Source organism: Carcharhinus amblyrhynchos, unplaced genomic scaffold, assembly GCF_965287045.1.
Source record: "Carcharhinus amblyrhynchos unplaced genomic scaffold, sCarAmb.v2.hapA scaffold_37, whole genome shotgun sequence".
NCBI lineage: Eukaryota > Metazoa > Chordata > Chondrichthyes > Carcharhiniformes > Carcharhinidae > Carcharhinus > Carcharhinus amblyrhynchos.
In genome coordinates this window covers 3450771-3475883 of record NW_027649778.1, presented here as the reverse complement: position 1 = coordinate 3475883, position 25113 = coordinate 3450771, and the positions used below count along the sequence as shown (strand labels likewise).

The window sequence follows — 25113 nt, the reverse complement described above, 5'->3', positions numbered from 1 at the left end:
ATGTGGTTTAACCAAGGTTTGGGTTCATTGTTTGTTGTACATGACATTCATCAGACTTGAGCAGAGAGAAGTGGTTCACATAAATTACTGAATACAGTGTTTGGGATTTGTTAATATCTGAGCTCTGTCATTCTTTTACTGTGTCCTTCCTCACACCAAGTCCCTTTCACCTTTAACCCCTGTGCTTGCTTACTACAGTGATCCCTTGCTGGCAACATCACAATTTCAAAATTCACTTGGTCCAAGATTTTAAGGATCATCTTATAGGGAGGAAAGAGACGGGAGAGGCTTAGGGATGAAATTCCAGAGCTTAGTGTCCAGGCAGCTGTAGGCATGGTCACCAGTGGTGGACTGATTAAAATCAGGAAGGTTCAAGGAGCCAGAACTGCAGGAGGACAGATCTGAGGGTTGGAGGAGGTTAGAAATAGGGAGAGACAAAGCCATAGGGAGTTTTTTTCATAAGATATAGGAGCAGAATTAGGCTATTTGGCCCATCGAGTCTGCTCTGCCTATCCATCAAGGCTGATAAATTTCTCAACCCCATTCTCTCGCCTTTTCCCCATAACCTTTGATCCCCTTACCAATCAAGAACCTATCTATCTCAATCTTAAATACATTCAATGATCCGGTTTCCTCCAGTGAATTCCAATGATTCACCACCCTCTGCCTGAAGAAATTCCTCCTCATCTCGGTTCCAAAGGGTTGTCCCTTTACTCTGAGGCTGTGCCCTGGGATCCAAGTCTCTCCACTAATGGAAACATCTTCCCCACGTCCACTCTGTCCAGGCCTTTCAGTATTCCATAAGTTTCAATAAGATTCCCCCCTCATCTTCCTAAACTTGGACCTGGATTTGGATTTGATTTATTATTGTCACATGTAATGGGATACAGTGAAAAGTATTGTTTCTTGTGCACTATACAGACAAAGCATACCATTCATAGAGAAGGAAAGGAGAGAATGCAGAATGTAGTGTTTCAGCCATAGCTAGTGTGTGGAGAAAGATCAACTTAGTAGGTCCGTTCAAAAGTCTGATGGCAGCAGGGAAGAAGCTTTTCTTGAGTTGGTTGGTACGTGACCTCAGACTTTTGTATCTCTTTCCAGATGGAAGAAGGTAGAAGAGAATATCCGGGGTGCATAGGGCCCTTGATTATGCTGGCTGCTTTTCCGAGGCAGCGGGAGGTGTAGTCAGAGTCAATGGATGGGAGCTGGTTTGCGTGATGGGTGTGGGAGGTTGATTTGCATAATTTGTATTCAAATTTGGGAGAGATGAATGGCGATTGTTACTGGACAAATAATCTAAATGTCCAGTTTAATACTCTGGAGACGGGGTGTTTGGGGAGGTGGGAAGGGGGTTTGAATTCCCACACCATTGCAGCTGGTGAAATTTCAATTCAATTAGTAAAATCTGGAATTAAAAATCATCTCGGTGATGGTAACCATAAAGCTATTGTTGATCATCATGGTTCGCTGAGTCCCTTCAAGAAAGGAAATCTGCCATGCTTACTTGGTCTGGCCTATGATTAACACAGCAATGTGGTTGATTTCAAATTGCCCTCTGAAATGATCACTCCGTTCAAGGAGAATTAAGGATATCCTTTGCCAAAGTCACCCACACCTTTTTGAGGCTTTATAAGCCTTTGTTCAGACCCCATTTGGAATATTGAGCAATTTTGGGCCCTGTATTCTAAGGAAGGATGTGCTGGCCTCAGAGAGGGTCCAGAGGAGGTTCACAAGAATGATCCCCAGGAGTGAAAAGCTTGGCGTATGAGGAGCGTTTGAGGGCTCTGCGTCTGTACTCGATGGAGTTTAGAAAGATGAAGAGGGAATCTTATTGAAACTTATGGAATACTGAAAGGCCTGGATAGAGTAAACGTGGGGGAAGATGTTTCCATTAGTTCGAGAGTCTTGGATCCGAGGGCACAGCCTCAGTAAAAGGACGACCATTTGGAACCGAAATGAGGAAGTTCTTCAGCCAGAGTGTGGTGAATCATTGGAGGAGGCCGGGTCATTGAGTGCATTTAAGATCGAGATAGGTTATTGATTGGTAAGGGGATCAAAAGTTGGTGGCCATGTCTACATCTGCCTGGATGCTAAGCTCTGGAATTTCATCCCTAAGCCTCCTGTCTCTTTCCTCCTTATAAGATAATCCTTAAAATCTTGGATCAACTTGTTCTCCCATTTTCTTATGTGGCTTGGTTTCAACTGGTAGTCATTGGTTTCATACTTGGTTTCAAATGTCCAGGGATGCTCCTGTAAAGCACACTGGAGTGTTGTATTACATTAAAGGCACTTAATAAAATGATTACATGTATAAATAGTTTATTGCTGTTTGGGAAATTACAGCCAAAAGACTGAATGTTGGGTATGATTTTACGATGAGTGACCAAGGTTTTCAACTTTTTTTTTTAAAAGAAACCCATCGATTAAAGCTTTTATTTTAGAATAAGATCTTAATGGTGGGTGGGAGAATGGATTAAAAAAGTGTGAATTGGCCTCTACAGGTTTCATGTTCTCGATCAAAAGACTCGATCACGTACCAACTTGCTCAAGAACAACTTCTTCCCTGCTGCTGTCAGACTTTTGAATGGACCTACCTCGCATTAAGTTGATCTTTCTCTACACCCTAGCTATGATTGTAACACTACATTCTGCACTCTCTCCCTTCTCTATGAATGGTATGCTTTGTCTGTATAACACACAAACAATACTTTTCACTTTATACAAATACATGTGACAATAATAAATCAAATCAAAAAATCACTTCCAATGACCCAACATTGTATTGTAGGGATACTGCTCTGAGATATTAATTTGTGGGGTATGGGTATCGCTGGCTGGCTCGCATTTATTGCCCAGCTCTAGTTGCCCTTGGAGGGCAGTTGAGAGTCAATCACATTGCTGTGTTTTGGAGTCACGTGTAGGCCAGATCAGGTAAGGTTGGCAGATTTCCTTCCCTAAAGGACACTAGTGAACCAGATGGGTTTTTCCGACAATGGTTTCATGGTCATCAGTCGATTCTTAATTCCAGGTTTTTTTATAGAATTCAAATTCCACCATCTGCCGTGGTGGGATTTGAACCCAGGTCCCCAGAACATTAGCTGAGTGTCTGGATTAATAGTTTAATGATGACACCACTGGGCCATCACTAGCTATGATATGTTGCAATGGCGGAACATTTTGTATGCTGCCCTTTTCTGTTGGGAATGTGCAAGTAAAGGTAGTGGCTGCTGCTGTTAGCCTACACAGAATTGTGTTGAATCGATTTCCCTCTTGTGGAGCAAACATCCCAAAGCCTCCTCTGGGTCTCTACCCTATAATAACATTTATCATTTACTCGGAAGAGTGATGTCTGTCACATGAATCTACAAAGGATTCAAGTTGGTACACTACACTGCACACAAGACATATTTTCCTGTTCCTGATTGCACTGTGTGTGTAATCATTGACCATGTGTCGGCAGCACAGTGATTAGTGCTGCTGCCTCACAGCGCCAGGGACCTGAGTTCAGTTCCAGCCTTGGGTGACTGTGTGGAGTCTGCCTGTTCTCCCTGTGTCTGTGTGGGTTTCGTCCCATACTCCAAAGCACGTTAGGTTGACTGGTGATGCTAAATTGTCCCTTAGTGTCCCAAGATGTGCCAGTCAGGGGGATTAGTGAGGTAAGTAGGTGGGGTTATGGGGATTGGGCCTGGGTAAGATGCTCAGTTGGAGAGTTGATGCAGTCAATGGGCTGAATAGCCTCCTTCTGCACTATAGGGATTCTGTATGAATCAGATTCTGATTATGTTGACTGCTGCTGCTAAGTGGGAGAAGTCACCTGCCAATATCTAAACTAGATAACCATTATTCATCTGTGTAGTGAGGCCATTTTTAACAGTGCCAGCCCATGGGGAAAGGGCCTGGGTGGGATTGTTATTGGTATAGGCTCAAAGGACTGAATGGCCTCCTGCACTGTAGGGATTTTACGATTGAAGCTTTCATAGAATCCCTACAATGCAGAAGGAGGCCATTCAGCCCATCGAGCCTACGTTGACTACCATCCCACCAGGCCCTATTCCTGTAACCTTTTCAAGTGTGTATTGCCGTTTACTTTCTATCTCTGTAACTGCCTCCAAGCACATACCCTTCGTACTCTCAATTCTTCTGATGTTTAATCTCCCTTTCATCCGTGCAATGGCAGCTGTGCAGTGAGGCCCAAGGTGAGGTTCCCTCGTCCTCCATTTTGCAGACCCAGCTCTCTCCAACTCACTTCTGACTAAAGCAGTTGACCCTCCCAGTCATTTCCCATGTCCCTCAGTGAGGTGCAAGAGGACATTTATCTACGTTAAAAATACAACCTACTGGGCCATCCAACTCTGCAATTTCTTCAAAACTCTCAATGCTTGACTGAGTATCTGTTCTGTTTACTGGTGCATACTATATAAATTAGGTGTTCACTTCTGTCCTAGTCAGTACCAGCCCTATGCTATATGTTGTGTGTTTGTCATTTCCTTACTGCATTTCACAAGTTCCCTGTCACTCCGGATTAATCCTCTGTCTTAAACTGTATTTATTTATTTATTAGTCACAAGTAAGGCTTACATTAACACTGTAATGAAGCTGCCATGAAAATCCCTTACTCGTCGCACTCTGACACCTGTTCGGGTACACTGAGGGAGAATTTAGTTCAGTCAATGCACCCTAACCAGCACATCTTTTGAGAGGAAACCGGAGCACTCGGGGAAAGCCACGCAGACAGAGGGAGAACAAGCAAGCCCCACACAGACAGTGACCCAAGCCAGGAATCGAACCTGGGTCCCTGGCGCTGTGAGGCAGCAGTGCTAACCACTCTGCCATCCCGTGTTGTTTACAACAGTGGCTATCCCGGGACAAATCTATTTCTCAAATTCTACGTTACTTAGGAGCTGGAATTCTTTTCACTGCTCTGAAGCATTGTTGCTAATTTGTCATCTACTTCGCAATTTTGTGGAATACTTTTGGAGTGCTGATGAATTTAATTGTCTGAACTGACTTAGGACTTGTTGCTGTCTGCAGCAGTGACCACAGTAAGAAGTCTCAACACCAGGTTAAAGTCTAACAAATTTATTTGGAATCACGAGCTTTCGGAGTGCTGCTCCCTCATCAATTGAGTGAGAGACTTGCCTGAGGAAGGAGCGGCACTCCGAAAGTTCGTGTTTTTGAACAAACCTGTTGGACTTTATCCTGATGTGGAGGTTCTTCTTACTGTGCCCATGCAAGTCCAATGCTGGCATGTCCAGCACTGAGGGCAGAAATGAAAGTTGCCAAAATCCTAGATGACCATAGGCTGCTTGAATGGCTACTGGTGGTGATTTAATCTTTTGAGGGTCACCACACTTTGGGCAGGTTTGAGAATCATGATGTGGAGATGCCAGCGTTGGAGTGGGGTAAACACAGTAAGAAGTCTCTCAACACCAGGTTAAAGCCTAACAGGTTAAAGTCCAAAGCCCACTCACCTGATGAAGGGGCAAACCCTGAAAGCTTGTGGGTTTATTACTTACGTGGCGAAAAACTGCAGCAGGCGACGGTGCAGAGGGACCTCGGGGTCCTTGTGCATGAGTCGCAAAAACCCAGCCTGCAGGTGCAGCAGGTGGTCAGGAAGGCGAATGGGATGCTGGCCTTCATAGCGAGGGGGATTGAATATAAAAGTAGGGAGGTCTTGCTGCGGCTGTATAGGGCACTGGTGAGGCCGCAGCTGGAGTACTGTGTGCAGTTTTGGTCGCCGTACTTACGCAAGGATATTTTGGCCCTGGGGGTGCAGAGGAGGTTTACTAGGCTGATACCGGAGTTGAGGGGGTTGAGCTATGAGGAGAGGCTGAATAAACTAGGCTTGTACTCGTTAGAGTTTAGAAGAATGAGGGGGGAATCTCATTGAGACATAGAAGATGATGAATGGGATGGATAGGAAAGAGGTGGAGAGACTCTTCCCGCTCAAAGGATAGTAGGACTAGGGGGCACAGCCTCAGGATAAAGGGGGGGCGGTTTAGAACGGAGTTGAGGAGGAACTTCTTCACTCAAAGGGTGGTGAATCTCTGGAATTCTCTGCCCGTTGAAGTGGTGGAGGCTGCCTCGCTAAATATTTTTAAGACGCAGGTTGATGGGTTTTTGATAAGAGAGGGGATTAAGGGTTATGGGGAGAGGGCGGGAATGTGGAACTGAGCCACGACAGATCAGCCATGATCTTATTGAATGGCGTGGCAGGCTCGAAGGGCTAGATGGCCTACTCCTGCTCCTATTTCTTATGTTCTTAAATAAAATTGTTGAAGTTTAACCTGGTGTTGTGAGACTTCTTACCAGATTTGAGAAGGCAGGGCATTCATGAATAACCTCAGCCGGTACGGGAATTGAACCCCCACTGTTGGCATCGCTCTGCATCATGAACCAGCCGTGCAGTTAACTGAGCTAACCAACCCTCTGGGAAAAAGTTATGTGGTGTCCGTCTAGTTAATGACTGCCTCTAGCTGGTAAACCAGTTGGATTCTGTAATTCCTCAAAATGGGTTACAAAAGTCCACTTTTTTTTGCACTCCTATTTTCTCTGGGAAAAGCTTGTGTGTAGCTAGAGCGAGGTAAGGATTTCCGAGTACAAAGCAAAACACTGCGGATGCTGGAAGTCTGAAATAAAAACAAGAAATGCTGGAATTTCTCAGCAGGTCGGGCAGCACAGAGAAAGTTGATGTTTCAGGTCGAGATGACCTTTCATCAAAAGGATTCTGCAGACGGGATTTCATCTCGGCCTGAAACATTGGCCGGAATTCGCCAGCTGTTTGTGCCGCTGCCAGCGTGGATGGTGAATTTGGCGCTCAGCCAAATCTCCATCTGCTGCAGCGGGACTGGAAAATCCAACCAATTACTCTGTTTCTCTCCCCTGACCCTGCTGAGTATTTCCAGCATTTGTTTCTCTATTAAGGAAATCTGAATCCTCTGGTACCTCACCTGAGCCGTTTCCTCCATTTTCAGCATGGATATTCAACTGTGGCAGGCATCATACCCAATTCCATTTGCACACTTGTTTTTTGAACTTATTCGATAGGGAAAATGTTAGAAGCTGTTATTTAAAGATGTCCTAGCAGGGCATTTAGAAAAACTCAAGGCAATCTGGCAGTGGTTTTGTGGCAGGGAAATCATGTTCAAGTAATTTGTTGGGAGTTTTTTGAAGGATTCACATACACTGTGGATGAAGGGGAACTTGATTTTTCATGGGTATTGTTGGCCAGCGTTTATTGCCCATCCCTAGTTGCCCTTGGAGGGCAGCTGAGAGTCAACCACATTACTGTGGCTCTGGAATCACATGTAGGCCAGACCGGGTAAGGACAGCAGATTTCCTTCCCTCAAGGATATTAGTGAACCAGATGGGTTTTTCCGACAATGGTTTCATGGTCATTAGTAGACTCTTAATTCAATAAAAATTATCTGGAATTCAAATTACGTTATCTACAGTGGCGGGATTTGAACCAGGGTCCCCAGAACGTTTAGCTGAGTTTCTGGATTAATAGTCTAGTGATAATACCACTAGGCTTGCCCAATACTGGTGGACTTAAAGTTCCAGAAGGCATTGGATAAGATGCCACATCCATACATTATTGTAGAAAATAAAAGCGCATAGTGTACAGGGTAATATGGTTTGAAGATTGGCTAGTCTACAGGAAACAGAGGGTAGAGGTGTCTTTTTCTGGTTGGCAGAATGTAATGAGTGGTGTTCCACAGGAATCAGTGTTGTGTCTGCCAATTTCCACAACTTATATAAATGATTTGGATGAAGAGAGCCAAAGATAAGGCTGTGAAAATTGCTGATGACACAAGGGTAGGTAAATATGTTGTGAAGGGGACCTATATGGAGACTACAAAGGGACATGGGTTAAGTGACTGGGCAAAGATCTGGTGAGTGGAGTTGGATGTGGAAAAATGTGAAATGGTCCATTTTAGCAGGAGGAATGACAGAGAAACTTCTTATCTAAATGGTGAGAGATTGCAGAACTCTTGAGATTCAGAGGCACTTGGGTGCCCTTGTGAATGAATTACAAAAGACTAGTAAGCAGGTGCAGCAAGTAATCGGGCAAGCTAACAATGTTATTGTTCATTGTGAGGGGAATTCATTACACAAGTAGAGAGGTTGGGCTTCAGTTGTACAGGGCACTGGAGAGACCATTGTCTGGAGTTTTGGGGTGGTGTAGTGTTAGCAATGCTGCCTCACAGCGCCAAGGACCTGGGTTCGATTCCTGACTTGGGTCACTGCAAGGAATCTGCACGTTCTCCCCGTGTCTGCATGGGTTTCCTCTGAATGCTCCAGTTTCCTCCCACAGTCTGAAAGACGCCCTGGTTAGGGTGCATTGGCCGTGCTAAGTTCTCCCTCGGTGAATCCGAACAGGTGCTGGAGTGTGGGGCGAGTAGGGGATTTTTATAGTAACTTTATTGCAGTGTTAATGTAAGCCTACTTGTGACACTAATGAATAAACATTAAACTTATTGCATACAGTATTGATCCCTTTACTTCAAGAACAATGTAAATGTGTTAAAGCAATTCAGAGCAGGTTTACTAGCCTAATACTGGGAATGAGCCGGTTATCTTATGACGAAAGGTTGGAGAGGTTAGGCTTGTATTAACTGGAGTTTAGAAGAATAAGAAGCCACTTGATTTAAGCCTTTAAGATCCCGAGGAGATTTGACAGGGTGGGTGTGGAGAGGGCGTTTCCTCTTGTGAAAGGATCTAGAACTAGGGGTCACTGTTTAAAAATAAGGGGTCGCCCATTTAAAACAAGTTTATTTTCTCTTGAGGGTTGGGTCTTTGGAACGCTCTTCCTCAAAAGCAGAACCTTTGAATATTTTTTGAGGCAGAGCTTGATTAATAAGTGGGTGAAAGGTCATCGCGGGGTAGGCAGGAATGTAGTAATGATCAGATCAGCCATGATCTTATAGAATGGCGACAGACTTGGAGGGCCGAATGGTCTCCTCCTTTAATTTGTATGTCTTTAACAATCAGGCATGAAACTTTGATTTCTATTTGCCCTTTTCGCTTGTCTGGTGATCCGAGAGTTTGGGATTACGTGACTTGTGCTAGTTGACCACTGTGGGTGTCACAACTGAACACTTGCCAGCAGCTGTGCACGTGCAGGGACTGTTTGGTAGTGACCGAGAGCAAGAACTCTGGTTGCCCCTTAAGCTCAAGGGGGCACAGACCGGTGAGGATGGCTTAGGCCTGGTTAACTCTGCACAGACCACAGACTGAAGCTTGGGTGTTGTAATTAATGACAGCTAGTTAAAATTACAGCTTGGAACTGGAGGATTCCTGAGTTCGGTTTTATTGGGGGGAGTTGGAGGCAGAGCAAAGTGGTCATTCTTATTCCTCACTGGAGGGGAGGGTTCAGCCATTGTTTAGGAGCTGTAACTCAACAGTACGTGAACATCGATTATTAATAAACACATTGCCACTGGGAGCTCTGCACACATCTGTTGAAAGTCTGCATGATAAAAGTCTAAAGATGTGTAGGTTAGGTGAATTAGCCTTGATAAATTGCCCTTTGGGCACAGGGTTTTACTGCCTCACTCATCCCAAACCCATAAAATCTCGCCTGAGGTCAACGGACCATGCTCTGCCCCTCACCCAGTCCGATTCCTGTGCCAGGTGGGACAGAAAAATTGCAGCCTTGATGTCCAAAGGCGTGCAGGTTAGCTGGATTGGCCATGCTAAATGTGCAGGGTTTTGGGATGAGGGAGGGGTGTAAATCTGGGTAAATTTGGTGCAGACTCGATGGGCTGAATAGCCTCCTTCTGCACTGTAGGGATTCTATGGATATTAATTCGAGTAACTTCTAATTTTCACAAATAAATGACATTTTGGGGCTGTGTTTGAGATGGTTGTATATTACAGCTCTGAAAAATGTCACCTTTCCATCGTAGCCCTCAGAAGCCATTTACCCGCAGCCCCCGACTCTTTCCACATACCCTTTTAAAATATTTATTTTGAATACTTGTCTGTTCTCCCTTTTGAAAGATGTATTGCATTCTGTTTCCACTGCTGTTTCTGATTATAAAATTCCATGCCTGAGCAACACTCCATATGGAGAGAATTCTCCTCATTTTTAACCTTTTAATAATTGTTAATTTTATACAACAGTCATTGCATTGAGTGGTTTTTGCATGGCACCCTGACTGAAAGGCTGTAATGCAAGTCCAGGCTGACTTGGAAGTGAAGTGTTGTGCAAGTGTAGGGTGGCACAGTGGTTAGCACTGCTGTCTCTCAGCGCCAGGGTTCCAGGTTCAATTCCGGCCTTGGGTGACTGTGTGGAGTTTACAAATTTTCCCCATGTCTGTGTGGATTTTCTCTGGGTGCTCCGGTTTCTTCCCACACTCCAAAGATGTGCAGGTTAGGGGGATTGGCTGTGCTAAATTGCCCCTTAGTGCCAGGGGGACTAACAGGTTAAATATGTGGGGTTACGGGAATAGGGCCTGAATGGGTTTGTTGTTGGTGCAGGCTCGATGGGCCGAATGGCCGCCTTCTGCACTGTAGGGATTCTAAGACCTATCTTGGTGCCCATGCACCTGTATTATAGAATCATTGGGCAGCATGGTGGTTAGCACTGCTGCCTCACAGGACCAGGGACTTGGGTTTGATTCTGGCCTCTGGCCCCGGGCCACTGCGTTGAGTCTGCATATTCTCCCTGGGTCTGTGTGGGTTTCCTCTGGGTGCTCTGATTTCCTCCCACAGTCCAAAGATGTGTGCAGGTTAGGGGGATTGGCCATGCTAAATTGCCCCTTAGTGTGCAAAGATGTGCAGGTTAGAGGGGTTAGTATGGTGTATACTTGGCGTTACGGAGAGCAGGCCTGACTGGGATTGTCCGTTAGTGTCAGGCGATGACGTGGGGTTACAAGGAATTGGGCCTAGGTAGGATTATTGTCAGTACAGACTAGATGGGCTGAAAGCCCACCTCCTGCACTGTAGGGGTTCTATGATTCTTTGAACTCCCTCCATTGATTGTTGTGCAAACTCCAAACAATAAGATAACAATGGAATCTCAAACCAGCCAGGTTACTGAGATTGAAATCATGATCGACTATTCAACCCTGTTGAGATTAACAGAACTAATTTTCTTGAACAGTTGCCATCACTATCTTGTTTGTAAAAAGCTAAGTCTTAGCATGTGATGGAAGAGTTGAAGAAAGTTTATTTATTAGTGTCACAAGTAGGCTCACATTAACACTGCAATTAAGTTACTGTGAAAATCCCCTAGTCACCACACTCCGGTGCCTGTTCGGGTACACTGAGGGAGAATTTAGCACGGCCAATGCACCCTAACCAGCATGCCTTTTAGGCTGTGGGAGAAAACCCATGCAGACACAGGGAGAATGTGCAAACTCCACACAGACAGTGACCCAAGCTGGGAATTGAACTTGGGTCTCTGGCGCTGCGAGGCAGCCGTGCTAACCACTGCCGCCTCTGTGCATCAGGCACTGAATATAGTAGATGACGCACTGAATGCTTGATTCATGTAAATGACTTTAATGAGAACAGTGTATATCTGTTATTTCTACTCATTCATTTTTTTTTAATGGGTTCTGCTGGTCAAAGGCAAACAAAATATTCCACCCACTCATCTGCCGAGGAGGCTAATCCTTTGATTGTGAATCTGTCTCCTCCATCAATGCCAGTTCAAGAAGCACAGTGTGCTTTGAAATACTGATTGCATTGCTATGTGCTGACTAAACCATGATGGTTAACTTTCCTGCTACAGAGCAGCTCGTTAATCTGACCCTATTGTTCAGCTCTGCTCCGTTCAGAGTGCAGCCTCTTTTTTTTTGTGCGTGATTGTGCGCAGAACAACATATTCTTCCTGATACCATATTGTGCCTCGACTCTTTCTTCCAGGACAGAATGTGGGCTCACTTCAGAGGCACAGTGGACAGGGCCAACTGTTTCCAACTAGTTTCCAGGCCACAATAAAGGCTTGATTCAGAGCACTGCTCCGGAAGGCATCATCGCTGCTGCTTTCACTCTTATGTTGCAGCGTTTTCACTCACTGGAACTGCAAGAGGGAGCCTTTCCTTTTAAAAGAAGGTAATTCTCTTTCCCACAAACCCCCCCCCCCCACCCCTGTCTGTTTTGACTTGTTTTGCTAGATTTTAAAAATAAGAATTGTGATATCAGGTGGGATTGGCATCGCTCACCAAACGGTCCCTCAAAACCCTGAAACGTTCAGGTATTGTCACAATCTGTAAAAGCCCAGCCTCCTGGGATAGAGCTTTAAATTAATGTTTAAGAATTCTGCAATCTAGTGCGTTCCTCCTTTTAAAACCAGGTATTGTTAGCCTTCCAAAATACAGGCAAGCTTTGTTAATTGGGTGTTAATTCTATTCAGGTGGTGGGCAATTAATTGGCCTCTCGCCTGTACTCTGAGGTACAGGAGGAGACCGAGGCTGGAGGTGCACAATATGTAATGTGTGTGTGTGTGTGTGTGTCTCTGCAAATAAAAGCTTGCAAGTGGATAAATGCTAGGCTCCAGCGTTCTTTCCTTCTGTGCCTGGCTATCTGAATTCTAACGAGCTTCTTTCCTCTGTCGGATTGTTTTGTGTTAATGTGTATTCAAACCACACCACCACTTTGCGATATTTTTTCTTCTCTCTTGGCTTCAGCAAAGCGCGTCCTATTGCAAGTTAATAAGGTTTCTCTTCCTGGCTCCCCAGTTGCAAATGTTAAAACAAGTGCTGGGAATTAGGGACAATGCGGTGCCTTTTCTCACCACCAGAGCTGCCGGTGACACAATAATTAAGGCTGAGAGGTCCTCATAATTTTATAATTGAGACTGTTTAATAGGGAGGTGGTGTAGAGGAACACAGCTGTCCATTTTTTTAATTAAAGAACTCTTTTGCCCTCTATTGCAAAGCTTGTGGCATGTCCCCCCTCCCCTCCCCTCCCCACCCCAAGGTTCATCGCAGGCTGTTCAATAGTGAAGGCAGTCCTCGCCCAACATCCGCACAGTCGGGGCTGGCACATGGCACACTGCTGCCTCACAGCATCAGGGACCCCGGTTCGATTCCGGCCTCAGGTCACTGTCTGTGTGGAGTCTACACGTTCTCCCCGTGTCTGTGTGGGTTTCCTCCAGGTGCTCCGGTTTCCTCCCACAGTCTGAAAGGTGCTGGTTAGGTGGAATGAAATATGATTGAATCATAAAATCCTATGGTGCAGAAGGAGGCCATTTGGTCCATCAATTCTGCATCGGTCGCAATCCCACCCAAGTCCTATCCCCATAATATGCATTTACCCTAGCTAGTCCCCCGACACTAAGGGGCAATTTAGCATGGCCAGTCCACCTAACCAGCATTTCCTTCAGACAGTGGGATGAAACAGAAGCACCTGGAGGAAACCCACGCAGACACAGGGAGAAAGTGCAAACTCCACACACACTGGAATTGAACCCGGGTCCCTGGTGCTGTGAGGTGGCAGTGCTGACCACTGCCACCGTGCCATCCCTTTGGCTATTTGCACCATTAAAAATCTTAACGTAAACCTTCTCAAACCCAACATCTTGAAGTCTCCCCTTTTTATAGGTTTCCCACCCTAGGTATCAGCCTGGTTGATGAGTAAACGGTTTATCCCATCTCTAACCCTAAGAGGGTTAGCGCTGTTGTGTCACAGCGCCAGGGACCCAGGTTCAATTCTGGCCTCGGGGTCACTGTCTGTGCGGAGTTTGCACATTCTCCCCGTGTCTGTGTGGGTTTCCTCCAGGTGCTCTGGTTTCTTCCCATGGTCTGGAAGATGTGCTGGTTAGGGTGCATTGGCCGTGCTAAATCCTCCCTCAGTGTATCCGAACAGGCAGCGGAGTGTGGCGCCTAGGGAATTTTCCACAATAACTCCATCTCAGTGTTAATGTAAGCCTACTTGTGATGATAATACAAAAAAAAACTTTAAAAAAAATTAAAAAGCTCCCTAATCCTTTAAGATGCTGCTTTAAGCCAATTTCTTTGACCAAGCTTTTGGTCATCCATCCTAATATCTCCCTTAGGTGGCCCAATATTAAATTTTGTTTGATGTTTTATCGCATTAAATGTGCGCGATATGCTCTGAATATGAATGAGGCATTGAATCCACAGCTTTCCAATTCAATAATAAATGTGCAACCAAATGAGAACATCTAACTAATCAGTTTCAATATTTTCCTTGTGCATAAATTATATAGTATAGTTATTGTAATTCCTTCATTCTAACTGAAAACTTCCCATAGGGTGGGAGCATTGATATTATGATGTATTTCTACAGACCGGGAGTACAGTTAGAGTTCCCGAGCATTTCACTTTTATGGGGCACTTAGGCACACACCTAACGTGCCTCATGCACTGTTTAAACATATAAAACTTAAGTTGTATTTATGTCAAATGAAGGACAGTGGCACAGTGGTTGGCACTGCTGCTTCACAGTGCCAGGGACCCAGGTTTGGTTCCCGGCTTGGGTCACTGTCTGTGTGGAGTCTGCATGTTCTTGCCGTGTCTGTGGGTTTCCTCCGGGTGCTCCGCTTTCCTCCCACTGTCTGAAAGATGTGCTGGTTAGCTGCATTGAGACACTGAGACTATTTAATAGTCCATTTGGAGTATTATGAGAAGTTTTGACTCCATATCTAAGGAAGGATGTGCTGGCTTTTGAAAGTGTCCAGAGGATGGTCTTATTGTCTTGTTGGCTATGCTAAATTCTCCCTCAGTATTACCTGAACAGGCGGTGGAATATGGCGACTAGGGGATTTTCGCAGTAATTTCATTGCAGTGTTAATGTAAGCTGACTTGTGACTCTAATAAATAAACTTTACACTATCTAACCTTGTGGCAATGCCAAGATAACGGCAGAAAGGACAGCCCTGGTCAATGAAATTTAAACTCATCATTTAGTAAGAAATATAAGCATGAATGTAACAGGTTGGCCTGGACTAATGGGTAGGAATGGTTCACTGGCCCTACTTTGCATGTCCCCGAGTTAGATGATGAGACATAGGAGCAGAATTAGGCCACTTGGCCCATCGAGTCTGCTCTGCCATTCAATCATGGGTAAAATATTCTTCATCTCCATTCTCCTGCCTTTCCCCATAACCCCTGATCCCCTTATTAATCAAGAACCTATCTATTTCTGTCTTAAAGACACTCAATGACCCGGCCTCCACAGCCTTCTGCAGCAAAGGGTTCCACAGATTCCCCACTCTCTGGCTGAAGAAATTCCTCCTCATCTCTGTTTTAAACGATTGTCCCTTTAGCCTGAGGTTGCCCCCTCTGGTTCTAGTTTTCCCGACTGGTGGAAACATCCTCTCCACATTCACTCTATCCAGGCCTCGCAGTATCCTGTAAGTTTCAATAAGATCCCCCCCCACATCTTTCTAAACTCCAACGAGTACAGACCCAGAGTCCTCAACCATTCCTCATAGGACAAGCTCTTCATTCCACGGATCATTCTTGTAAACCTCCTCTGGACCCTTTCCAAGGCCAGCACATCCATCCTTGGATCTGGGGCCCAAAACTGCTCACAGTATTCCAAATGGGGTCTGACCAGTGTTACAGTAATAACTCCTCAAATTTTAGGTATCTGTTCTCTGGGTAGCAGAGTTCTGAAGTGTACTGCTTTTTCTCTTTGCTATTTTCTGTGTTTTCTCTATCTCTGGCGCTGACTCATGTTGGGGCTGTGTAATCTCTGGTATCTGCTGGCCTCCCAGCGCTTTCCCAGCTCTGTTTGGACAGTGTAGACTTGAATTGCACACGACTCTAACCCTGCTCTTGGTTAACACATATAGCTTGTGCCATTCTCCCACAGGGCCCTCTGCATAGTGAACGAGAGTTAAAAGTTTGGCCGATTTTTCTTTCTCTCGCCTCAGCCAAGGTGCTGTGACCAGTTTTAGTGATCAGCTACCCCAGCGTAGAATGGGGGGTTGGAGACACAAACTTTGGTTTTGCATAGTTCAACTTTACACCAGTCAGTACTTTATAGAATCACTGAATCCCTACAGTGCAGAAGGAGGCCATTTGGCCCCTTGAGCCTGCACTGACAACAATCCCAACCAGGCCCTATCCCTGCAAACCCCACATGTTTACCCTACTAACGCCCCTGACAAAGGGGACAATTTAGCATGGCCAATCGACCTAACCCGCATATCTTTGGAGTGTGGGAGGAAAGCCACGCAGACATGGGGAGAACTTGCACATTCCAAGCAGACAGCCACCCAAGGTCAAGAATTGAACCTGGTTCGCTGGCACTGTGAGGCAGCAGTGCTAACCACCGTGCCACTTGGTAAGGTAAATACGTGGGGTTATAGGGATAGGGCCTGGATGGGATTATGGTCAATGCGGACTCGATGGGCAGAATGGCCTCCTTCTGCACTGTAGGGATTCTATGATTTGCTGCTTCTCCAGACTTGAGACACCAGACTGCTTTTTTGCTCTGAAGCTTTGTACCCAGCTCAGTGAGTTTGTGGTTGAAGCAGTTCTGCTGGTTGTTATGCTGCAATTTTAAGTTTCTATGACAGTGCTATTCAAGCAAAACTTTGTTTTTATACAATGACTTAGCTAGCCTCAGCACTCCTGGACTGCAGAATAGTTGGCGAGGGTTGGGATCGGTGGGTCAAAAGTCTGGAAACTCCCTCGCTAACAGTATTCCAACGCCACGTAGACGGCAATGGCTCAAGAAAGCATCTTACCACTGGATTCTTGAGGGCAGTTATAGGGATGGGAAGTAAATGTTACCCTTGTCAGCCGTGCTCGCAACCCATGAATGAATAAACAAAAGACTGCCAAACTTCCAGCTGTTAATCCAGTGGTGCCTCCTTGAATTGTGTACATGCGCACATCGGGTGAGAACAGTATCCGCCTGCGCTCAACATTTGTTGGCCAGGTTCCAACGTGACAACTTGGCACTTGGGCAGAGTATCCTAGCAGTCCACGGGGAGACTGTATATAAAAAAAATAATAATCTGGATTTGTATAATGTAACGGCCTCATTATTCTGGCACAGAGTATAGCCAGTGAAAGATCACAAACGCTGCCTGCATTCTCTATTATTAATAAGTAATAAATCACACTGAAATATCTTTGCAAACATTTCACACAATGGATTACATTTTGGAGTGCAGTGATATGCTCATGCATAATTACTTTTCATGGGGAATTTTATGACTGTTGATTACTTTTTAATTTACGTACATTTTGCAAGGGAAGGCACTTGGGTTTCTAAATTGTGAAGGCCCTTGGTGCTTTGTTTTTTGCTTCGCTCTCGAGTATCCACTTACAGTGCTACTCTCCACACTGGCAGGATTTGACATTCATCTCAATAATGTTCGGGAAGAAGAAGAAACGGGTGGAGATCTCGGCGCCTGCAAACTTCGAGCACCGCGTTCACACCGGCTTCGATCAGCAAGAGCAGAAGTTTACTGGCCTGCCGAGGCAATGGGAAAGCCTCCTCGAAGACACCGCCAAGAGGCCTAAGCCACTGGTCGACCCGTCGTACATCACACCCATTCAGCTTGCCCCGCGGAAGGTACAATCATTACTTGCAGCTCTGAGTTTAAAGTTTATTTATTAGTCACAAGTAGATTTACATTAACACTGCAATGAAGTTACTGTGCAAATCCCCGCGTCGCCACACTCTGGCACTCAGTTTGGGTACACTGAGGGAGAGTTTAGCACGGCCAATCCACCCTAACCAGCACGTCTTTCAGACTATGGGAGGAAACCAGAGCACCTGGAGGAAACCCACGCAGGCACGGGGAGAATGTGCAAACTCCACACAGACAGTGACCCAAGCCGGGAATCGAACCCAGGTCCCTGGCGCTGTGAGGCAGCAGTGCTAACCCACTGTGTCACTCTTGGGGTTTGAGATGGGATAAACCATTTATCCCATCAACCAGGCTGATACCCAGGGGTGGGAAACCTAGTGAGGAGAGACTTCAAGATACCGGATCTGAGAAGAGGTTTTAATGCTGAGATTTTTAATGGTGCACATAACCAGTGGGGCAGCACGGTGGTTAGCGCTGCTGCCCCACAGCACCAGGGTCCTGGTTTCAGTTGCAGCCTTGGGTGCCAGTCTTTGTGGTGTTTGCACTTTCTCCCCATGTCTGTGTGGGTTTCCTTCCACAGCCCAGTGATATATGGGTTAGGTGGATTGGCCATGCTAAATTGCCCCTTCCTGTCAGGGAGATTAGCTAGGGTAAATGCATGGGGTTTTGGGGATAGGTGCGGGATGGGATTGTGGTCACTGCAGGTTCAATGGGACAAATGGCCGCCTCCTGCACTGTAGGGTTTTATGATTCAATCGTATTTCTTGTCGTTTGTTTTCATTTGAATGTCGGAGGCTGCGGGGCAACCTAATAGACGTTCTCAATTATGGGAGGCATGAATAGTCAGAATCTTTCTCTCAGGGTAGAAATATCAATTGTTATGGGGCGTAGATTTAAGGTGGAAAGTTTAAGAGATGTGAGAGGCAATTTGTTTTACACAGAGGATGGTAAGTGCCTGGAATGCATTGCCAGAGGGGTTGGAGATACATCAGCAACATTTTAAGAGGCATCTTGGCTGATGTATGGCTAGGTAGAGAATAGAGGGAGGGATATGAACTGTGTAGAGGCAAAGAGCCTTTAGTTTAGAAAGGCATCATGTGTTAGCACAGGCTTGGTGGGCCGAAGGGCCTGTTTCTATGCTGCTCTGTTCTTTGATAAAGGGTCGTCAATTTAAAATTGTCAGGTGACATTGGAAGAAATATCTTTGCATGGTGGTTTGTTGGAGTGTAGAATACTTTACCACGGGAAATGAGTGAAACAGAGACTATCATGTAAATACAAATTGGATAAATAACTGAAATATAAGGGAAATACACAAGTTGGTGTGATTTTTACTTTTCAATTGTTTTAACTAAGCTAGAAGAACTACAATGGGATGAATGGCTTCCTTTAGTGTTGGAAGCATATGGCTTTGTTATTTTTCAAAAAAAAACTTTCAACTGCCAAGAAGTCTATTATTTTTATGAACTTTTTAAAGATAATAAAGCAATTCATCAGAGGTTCCCCAGTGGCTGTGGGTAAACACTACAATATTGAGTGGTGGCAGATCCTTGACTTGATTCCCTGATGCATGCTGAGTTAGCAACTCTCATCCATGCAGACTGGGTCAAGTGCTGTAATTGGTGTTGGTGTTCCAGTTGGCTTTGGGTGAGAGGGGGTGAGGAGCATCAGTATATTGACTTGTGTGTAAGCAGAGTGGTGTAACGTTGAGATTTGGGATTTCCAATTTGGGGGCAATTATTAACGCGAGCGACTGAGACACATCATTGGAGAGAGAAATATAGAAAGTGTTGTTCTAATTATTTGGGGGTGGGGGAGTCCATGAGAGCCACTTCTTCCTTTTAAAAACTCTGGGGAACGGCTCGTAAAATCTGTTTTTTTTCCCGTTAAGTTGTACGGATCTGAAGTTAATGAAACTGACACATCTGGGTGTTTCGTAGAAACATAGAGGATAGGAGCAGGAGGAGGCCATTCGGTCCTTTGAGCCTGCTCCACCATTCATCACGATCATGGCTGATCGTCCAACTCAATAGCCTCATCCTCCTTTCTCCCCATAACCATTTGATCCCATTTGCTCCAAGTGCTGTAGCCAGCCGCCTCTTGAATACGTTCAATGTTTTGGTAATGAATTCCACAGGCTCACTACTTTTTGGGTGAAGAAATGTCTCCTCACCTCTGTCCTAAATTCTACCCTCTGTCCTCAGACTGTGACCTCTGGTTCTGGAGGTTTCCTTGAGGATTAAGGCTGCCAGGGTCAAATTAGCAGCTTTGTATTAAAATTCTCCAAATTATATTGCCGATCTTTGGGGAAATCTCATGTATCTCAAGGTTGGACACTCTGTTCCTTTTCGTCATATTTACTTGATTTACTTGAACTGTTATTGCAAAAGGTCAGGGGACATGGAGTTGGGGGTAGGGTGTTAGCGTGGATAGAGGATTGGTTGTCAAATAGGAGGCAGAGAGTGGGGGTCAATGGGTGCTATTCGGATTGGCGGATGGTGACTAGTGGGGTGCCCCAGGGGTCGGTGCTGGGGCCTCAGCTATTTACCATTTATATAGATGATCTGGAGGAGGGAACCGAGTGCAGGGTGTCGAAATTTGCTGATGACACCAAGATTGGGGGAACGGCAAATTGTGCGGAGGGTGTGGAGAGTCTGCAGAAGGATCTAGATAGGCTGGGCGAATGGGCCAGGAAATGGCAAATGGAATTTAATGTTGGCAAGTGCGAGGTGGTCCACTTTGGTAGGAAGAATGGTAGGAAGGACTATTACTTACGTGGCGAAAAACTGCAGCAGGCGACGGTGCAGAGGGACCTCGGGGTCCTTGTGCATGAGTCGCAAAAACCCAGCTTGCAGGTGCAGCAGGTGGTCAGGAAGGCGAATGGGATGCTGGCCTTCATAGCGAGGGGGATTGAATATAAAAGTAGGGAGGTCTTGCTGCAGCTGTATAGGGCATTGGTGAGGCCGCAGCTGGAGTACTGTGTGCAGTTTTGGGCGCCGCACCTGCGCAAGGATATTTTGGCCCTGGAGGGAGTGCAGAGGAGGTTTACTAGGCTGATACCGGAGTTGAGGGGATTGAGCTATGAGGAGAGGCTGAATAAACTAGGCTTGTACTCGTTAGAGTTTAGAAGAATGAGGGGAGATCTCATTGAGACGTATAAGATGATGAATGGGATGGATAGGATAGAGGTGGAGAGACTCTTCCCGCTCAAAAAAGACAGTAGGACTAGGGGGCACAGCCTCAAGATAAAGGGGAGGCGGTTTAGAACGGAGTTGAGGAGGAACTTCTTCACTCAAAGGGTGGTGAATCTCTGGAATTCTCTGCCCGTTGAAGTGGTGGAGGCTGCCTCGCTAAATATTTTTAAGAAGCGGGTTGATGGGTTTTTGATAAGAGAGGGGATTAAGGGTTATGGGGAGAGGGCGGGAAAGTGGAACTGAGCCACGACAGATCAGCCATGATCTTATTGAATGGCGGGGCAGGCTCGAAGGGCTAGATGGCCTACTCCTGCTCCTATTTCTTATGTTCTTATGTTCTTATGAGCACTAAAACGTTTGTTTTAAAGTTTATTTATTAGTCACAAGTCAGCTTACATTAACATGGCAATGAAGGTATTGTGAAATCCCCTGTCGCCGCGCTCCAGTGCCTATTTGGGTACACACAGAATTTAGCGTGGCCATTGCACCTAACCAGCACGTCTTTCGATCTTGGGGGGAAGGTGGAGCGCCCAGAGGAAACGCACACAGACACTGGGAGAACGTGCAGACTCTGCACAGACAGTGACCCAAGCGGGAATTGAACCCGAATCCCTGGCGCGGTGAGGCAGCCATGCTAACCACTGTGCCACCCTTGTCATCACCCACGCCTTGGCCAAAAGATACCGAGTCTCAGCACTGAAGCTCAACGAAAATCATTCTATTTCTGACCAGCCAGGTGCCTGATTTGCCATGTTTCAAGCATGAATGATGGTTGCCATTGTGTCCAAACTACTGAGAGCCACATTAGTTTGTGTTTGCCTGCTGCAGAATGTACACACTCTCTCCTATTGCGGGATACTACTGTAATCTGAGTCCAAGACTTTGTTCGGATACAGTTTGGCAATATTGCAGATGCTGGAAATCAGAAGCATAAACAGAAAATGTTGGTCAGTAGTTCAGGCAGCATCTGTGGCAAGCGACGGAGTTAATGTTTCAGGCCATTGACCTTTTGTCGTAACTCCTTGATACTTCAATGTGGTGAGCAAAAAAACACAAATATTTTATCAATTATCACTTCAACTGCTCGATGGTGATACTAGTTTTCCTGCACTTAGATTCAGTGACGCTTCCCAAGATTTGTCCCTGGAGTAGTTGTCATTCACTGCTTAAATTTAATTCCCAAATCAAGTGATAGGCTAAAAAAACAAAATTGCTGGCTCAACTAACAAATTGGTTTTGTTGAGTTGGGGTCCTGCTGATTGTCCCCTTTTTAAATGTGGGTGACCGTACAGGGTTATCCTACAAGCGAGAAGAAGGTCCAAGTGAAACTATGAAGTTGGTCTTTTTGAATGTCTGAAGCTACTCTGTCAAAGACCCTCTTAACGTTGTGAATTTGAAATGCGACATACACATTAGAAGCAGGAGGCCACTCGGCCCCTCAGTCCTGCCCCGCTGTTTCATAAGGTCATGGCTGATTGGTTGATCTGATTGTGACCTCAACTCCGTGATTCCACTTGCCCCTGATAACTGCAATAGGTTGTGAATGTAGCCCAATCCATCACACAAACCAGCCTCCCATCCATTGACTGTCTATACTCCCCGCTGCCTCAGAAAAGCAGCCAGCATAATCAAGGATCCCACACACCCTGGACATTCTCTCTTCCACCACCTTCTGTTGGGAAAATGATACAAAAGTCTGAGGTCCCACAGCAAATGACTCTAGAACAGCTTCTTCCCCGTTGCCATCAGACTTTTGAATGGACCTACCTTGCATTAAGTTGATCTTTCTCTACACCCTAGCTGTGACTGTAACACTACATTCTGCACTCTCTCCTTTCCTTGTCTATGAACAGTGTGCTTTGTTTGTAAAGCACGCAAGAAACAATGCTTCTCACTGTATCCTAATACATGCGACAATAAATCTAATCAAAAAGTCAAATAATCTTTCACCCCCTTGCTTATCAAGAATCTATTCAGCCCTGCCTTAAAAATATTCAGACTCTGTTTCCACACCTTTGGAGTAAGAGAGCCCCAAATTTGTGCGCAAGAAAAAAAAATTACCTCCTCTCTATTTTAAATGAGTGACCCTTTATTTTTAAACAGTGACCCCTAATTCTAGATTCTCCCACAAGAGGAAACATCCTCTCCGCATCCTCCCTGTCAAATCCCCTCAGGATCAATCAAATCAAGTGTTTCAATCAAATTGCCTCCTATTATTCCAAACTCCAGCTCTAATTCTTCCTCATCATACAACCTTCCCATTCCAGGTGTTAGTCTAGTGTGTGTATTCATGTGAAACGTATATTACTTTGTGTGTTGAGGGATCTAAGCCTTCTGTGGTATCCAGTTCAGAAATAGTTCAACTTTCCAGATTTGTAATTCTCGCGAAGCCTAGTATTTTACTAAAGGTGTACCATATCTTCATTTCATAGAATCCCTACAGTGCAGAAGGAGGCCATTTGGCCCATCGAGTCTGCACCAACTGCAATATTACCCAGGCCCTACCCCCATAGCCCCTACACATCTACCCTTCCAATCCCCCGACAGTAAGGAGCAATTTAGCATGGCCAATCAACTTAACCTGCATATCTGTGGTGTGTGGGAGGAACACAGTAAGAAGTCTCACAACACTAGGTTAAAGTCCAACAGGTTTATTTGCAGCGTTCTGAAAGCTCGTGGCTTGTGTTACCAAATAAACCTGTTGGATTTTAACCTGGTGCTGAGAGTCTTACTAGTTTCCCCAGTTAGGGGAAACAATCTTAATGCCTACCCTGTCAAACCCCTAGAGAACCTTTAATGTCTCAATGAGATACCCCTCGTTCTTCTGAACTCGAGAGTATAGGCTAACCCATCCTAGGAACAAGTCGAGTGAACCTTTTGCTGTACCACCTCCAAGGCAATTATATTCTCCCTTAGATATTTGATTTATTATTGTCACATTAACATACAATGAAAAGTATTGTTGCGCACTATACAGACAAAGCATACTGTTCTTAGAGAAGGAAAGGAGAGGGTGCAGAATGTAGTGTTATAGTCATAGCCAGGGTGTAGAGAAAGATCAACTTAATGCGAGGTAGGTCCATTCAAAAGTCTGACAGCAGCAGGGAAGAAGCTGTTCTTGAGTCGGTTAATATGTGACCTCAGACTTTTGTATCTTTTTCCTGATGGAAGAAGGTGGGAGAGAGAATATCCAAGATGCGTGGGGTTCTTGATTATGCTTAATTATGGAAAAGCAAGCTGCCATTATCTGTATAATTTGCATATTTGACAAGTGTCCCTCCCACTTTGCATTGGACATGGAAATTGGGTAGAAGCATGAAACTCTCTCACCAAGGGTTTCCTAAATCCCTTGCACCTTTGGCAGCGCTACAGAAATTCAGTAGCTAAATATACAGCTGCAAATGTCCAAATGCTTCACAAGGCTGAGGGAACTTTTTTTAAACTTGGGCACATGAAGTAGGAGAATTGGAAATGGACTGAATCACCAGCAGTGCTGGGAAGCTGATACCAAGAAACTTTATTGCTCAAGCCAGCACTTGTGTGGGCAAATAGAGACATGTATAGACAGGTTAATGTGTTTGGCTTTGCACAGATGCGGCTTTCTCAATTGGTTAGTGTCAACTTCATCTGTCATTAAGTAGGGCTGTATTGTGTAAGTGTGATTTGTGTAAGATTTTCCTCTTCTCCCCTTGCTTTTGAGTTCCTTTTTTCAATCTTGATGGGTGTACTTGATTCTTTATTAATCTGGCAAGGTGGCACAGTGGTTAGCACTGCTGTTTCACAACGCCAAGGACCCAGGTTCGATTCCAGCCTTGAGTCACTGCCTGTGTTTTGTTTATATGTTCTCCCCGTATCTGAGAGTTTCCTCCCACAGTCCAAAGATGTTAGGGTTAGGTTGATTGGCCGCGTTAAATTGCCGCTTAATGTCCTAAGATGCACAGGTTAGGTGGATTGGCCAGTGTAAATTGCCCCTTAATGTCAGGTGGGTTAGCAGGATAAATAAATGGGGTTATAGGGATAGGGCCTGGGATGGGATTGTTAGCGGTGAAGGCTCAATGGGTCGAATGGCTCCTTCTGCAGTGCAGGGATTCCGTGATCTTTTCCTGGCCCAGCTGATCTGACGATGACTGGGTGTTTGAGGGGAAGGCATGTGAAGCCATTTTGCTTTGTGCACTGAGACCACGCTGCTTGTCTCAATGTGAAGCAAAGGCAGGTTCCTGCAGAGGGATGGGGAGCTGACGGGAGCACAGTGAGAATTTAGTCAAAGAAGGGAAAAAAATGTGGTGCTTACAGAGGGGGCCTCACGGAATTGAGTGTCAGCCTGCAGATATCTGTGCCTGGGACTGCCTGGTACCGAGCAGGCATTCCAGCCAGTTAATTATCTGACTG

The 25113-nt window shown here is 45.4% G+C and overlaps 1 protein-coding gene across 6 annotated transcripts in view; it reads left to right on the top strand.

Annotated features, from left to right (window-relative positions):
* pak4 (p21 protein (Cdc42/Rac)-activated kinase 4) overlaps window positions 1-25113 on the top strand; it is a 156155-nt gene that overhangs the window by 85187 nt on the left and 45855 nt on the right. For 4 of the 6 annotated variants that reach the window (XM_080218151.1, XM_080218150.1, XM_080218152.1 and 1 more), the window contains 2 exons: window positions 11878-12066; window positions 17287-17511. In XM_080218151.1, coding sequence (XP_080074277.1) covers window positions 17308-17511 — 204 coding nt within the window. In that variant the 5' untranslated portion in view covers window positions 11878-12066; window positions 17287-17307. The remainder of the gene's footprint in view (window positions 1-11877; window positions 12067-17286; window positions 17512-25113) is intronic. The other 2 variants (XM_080218154.1, XM_080218153.1) reach the window with 1 other exon arrangement.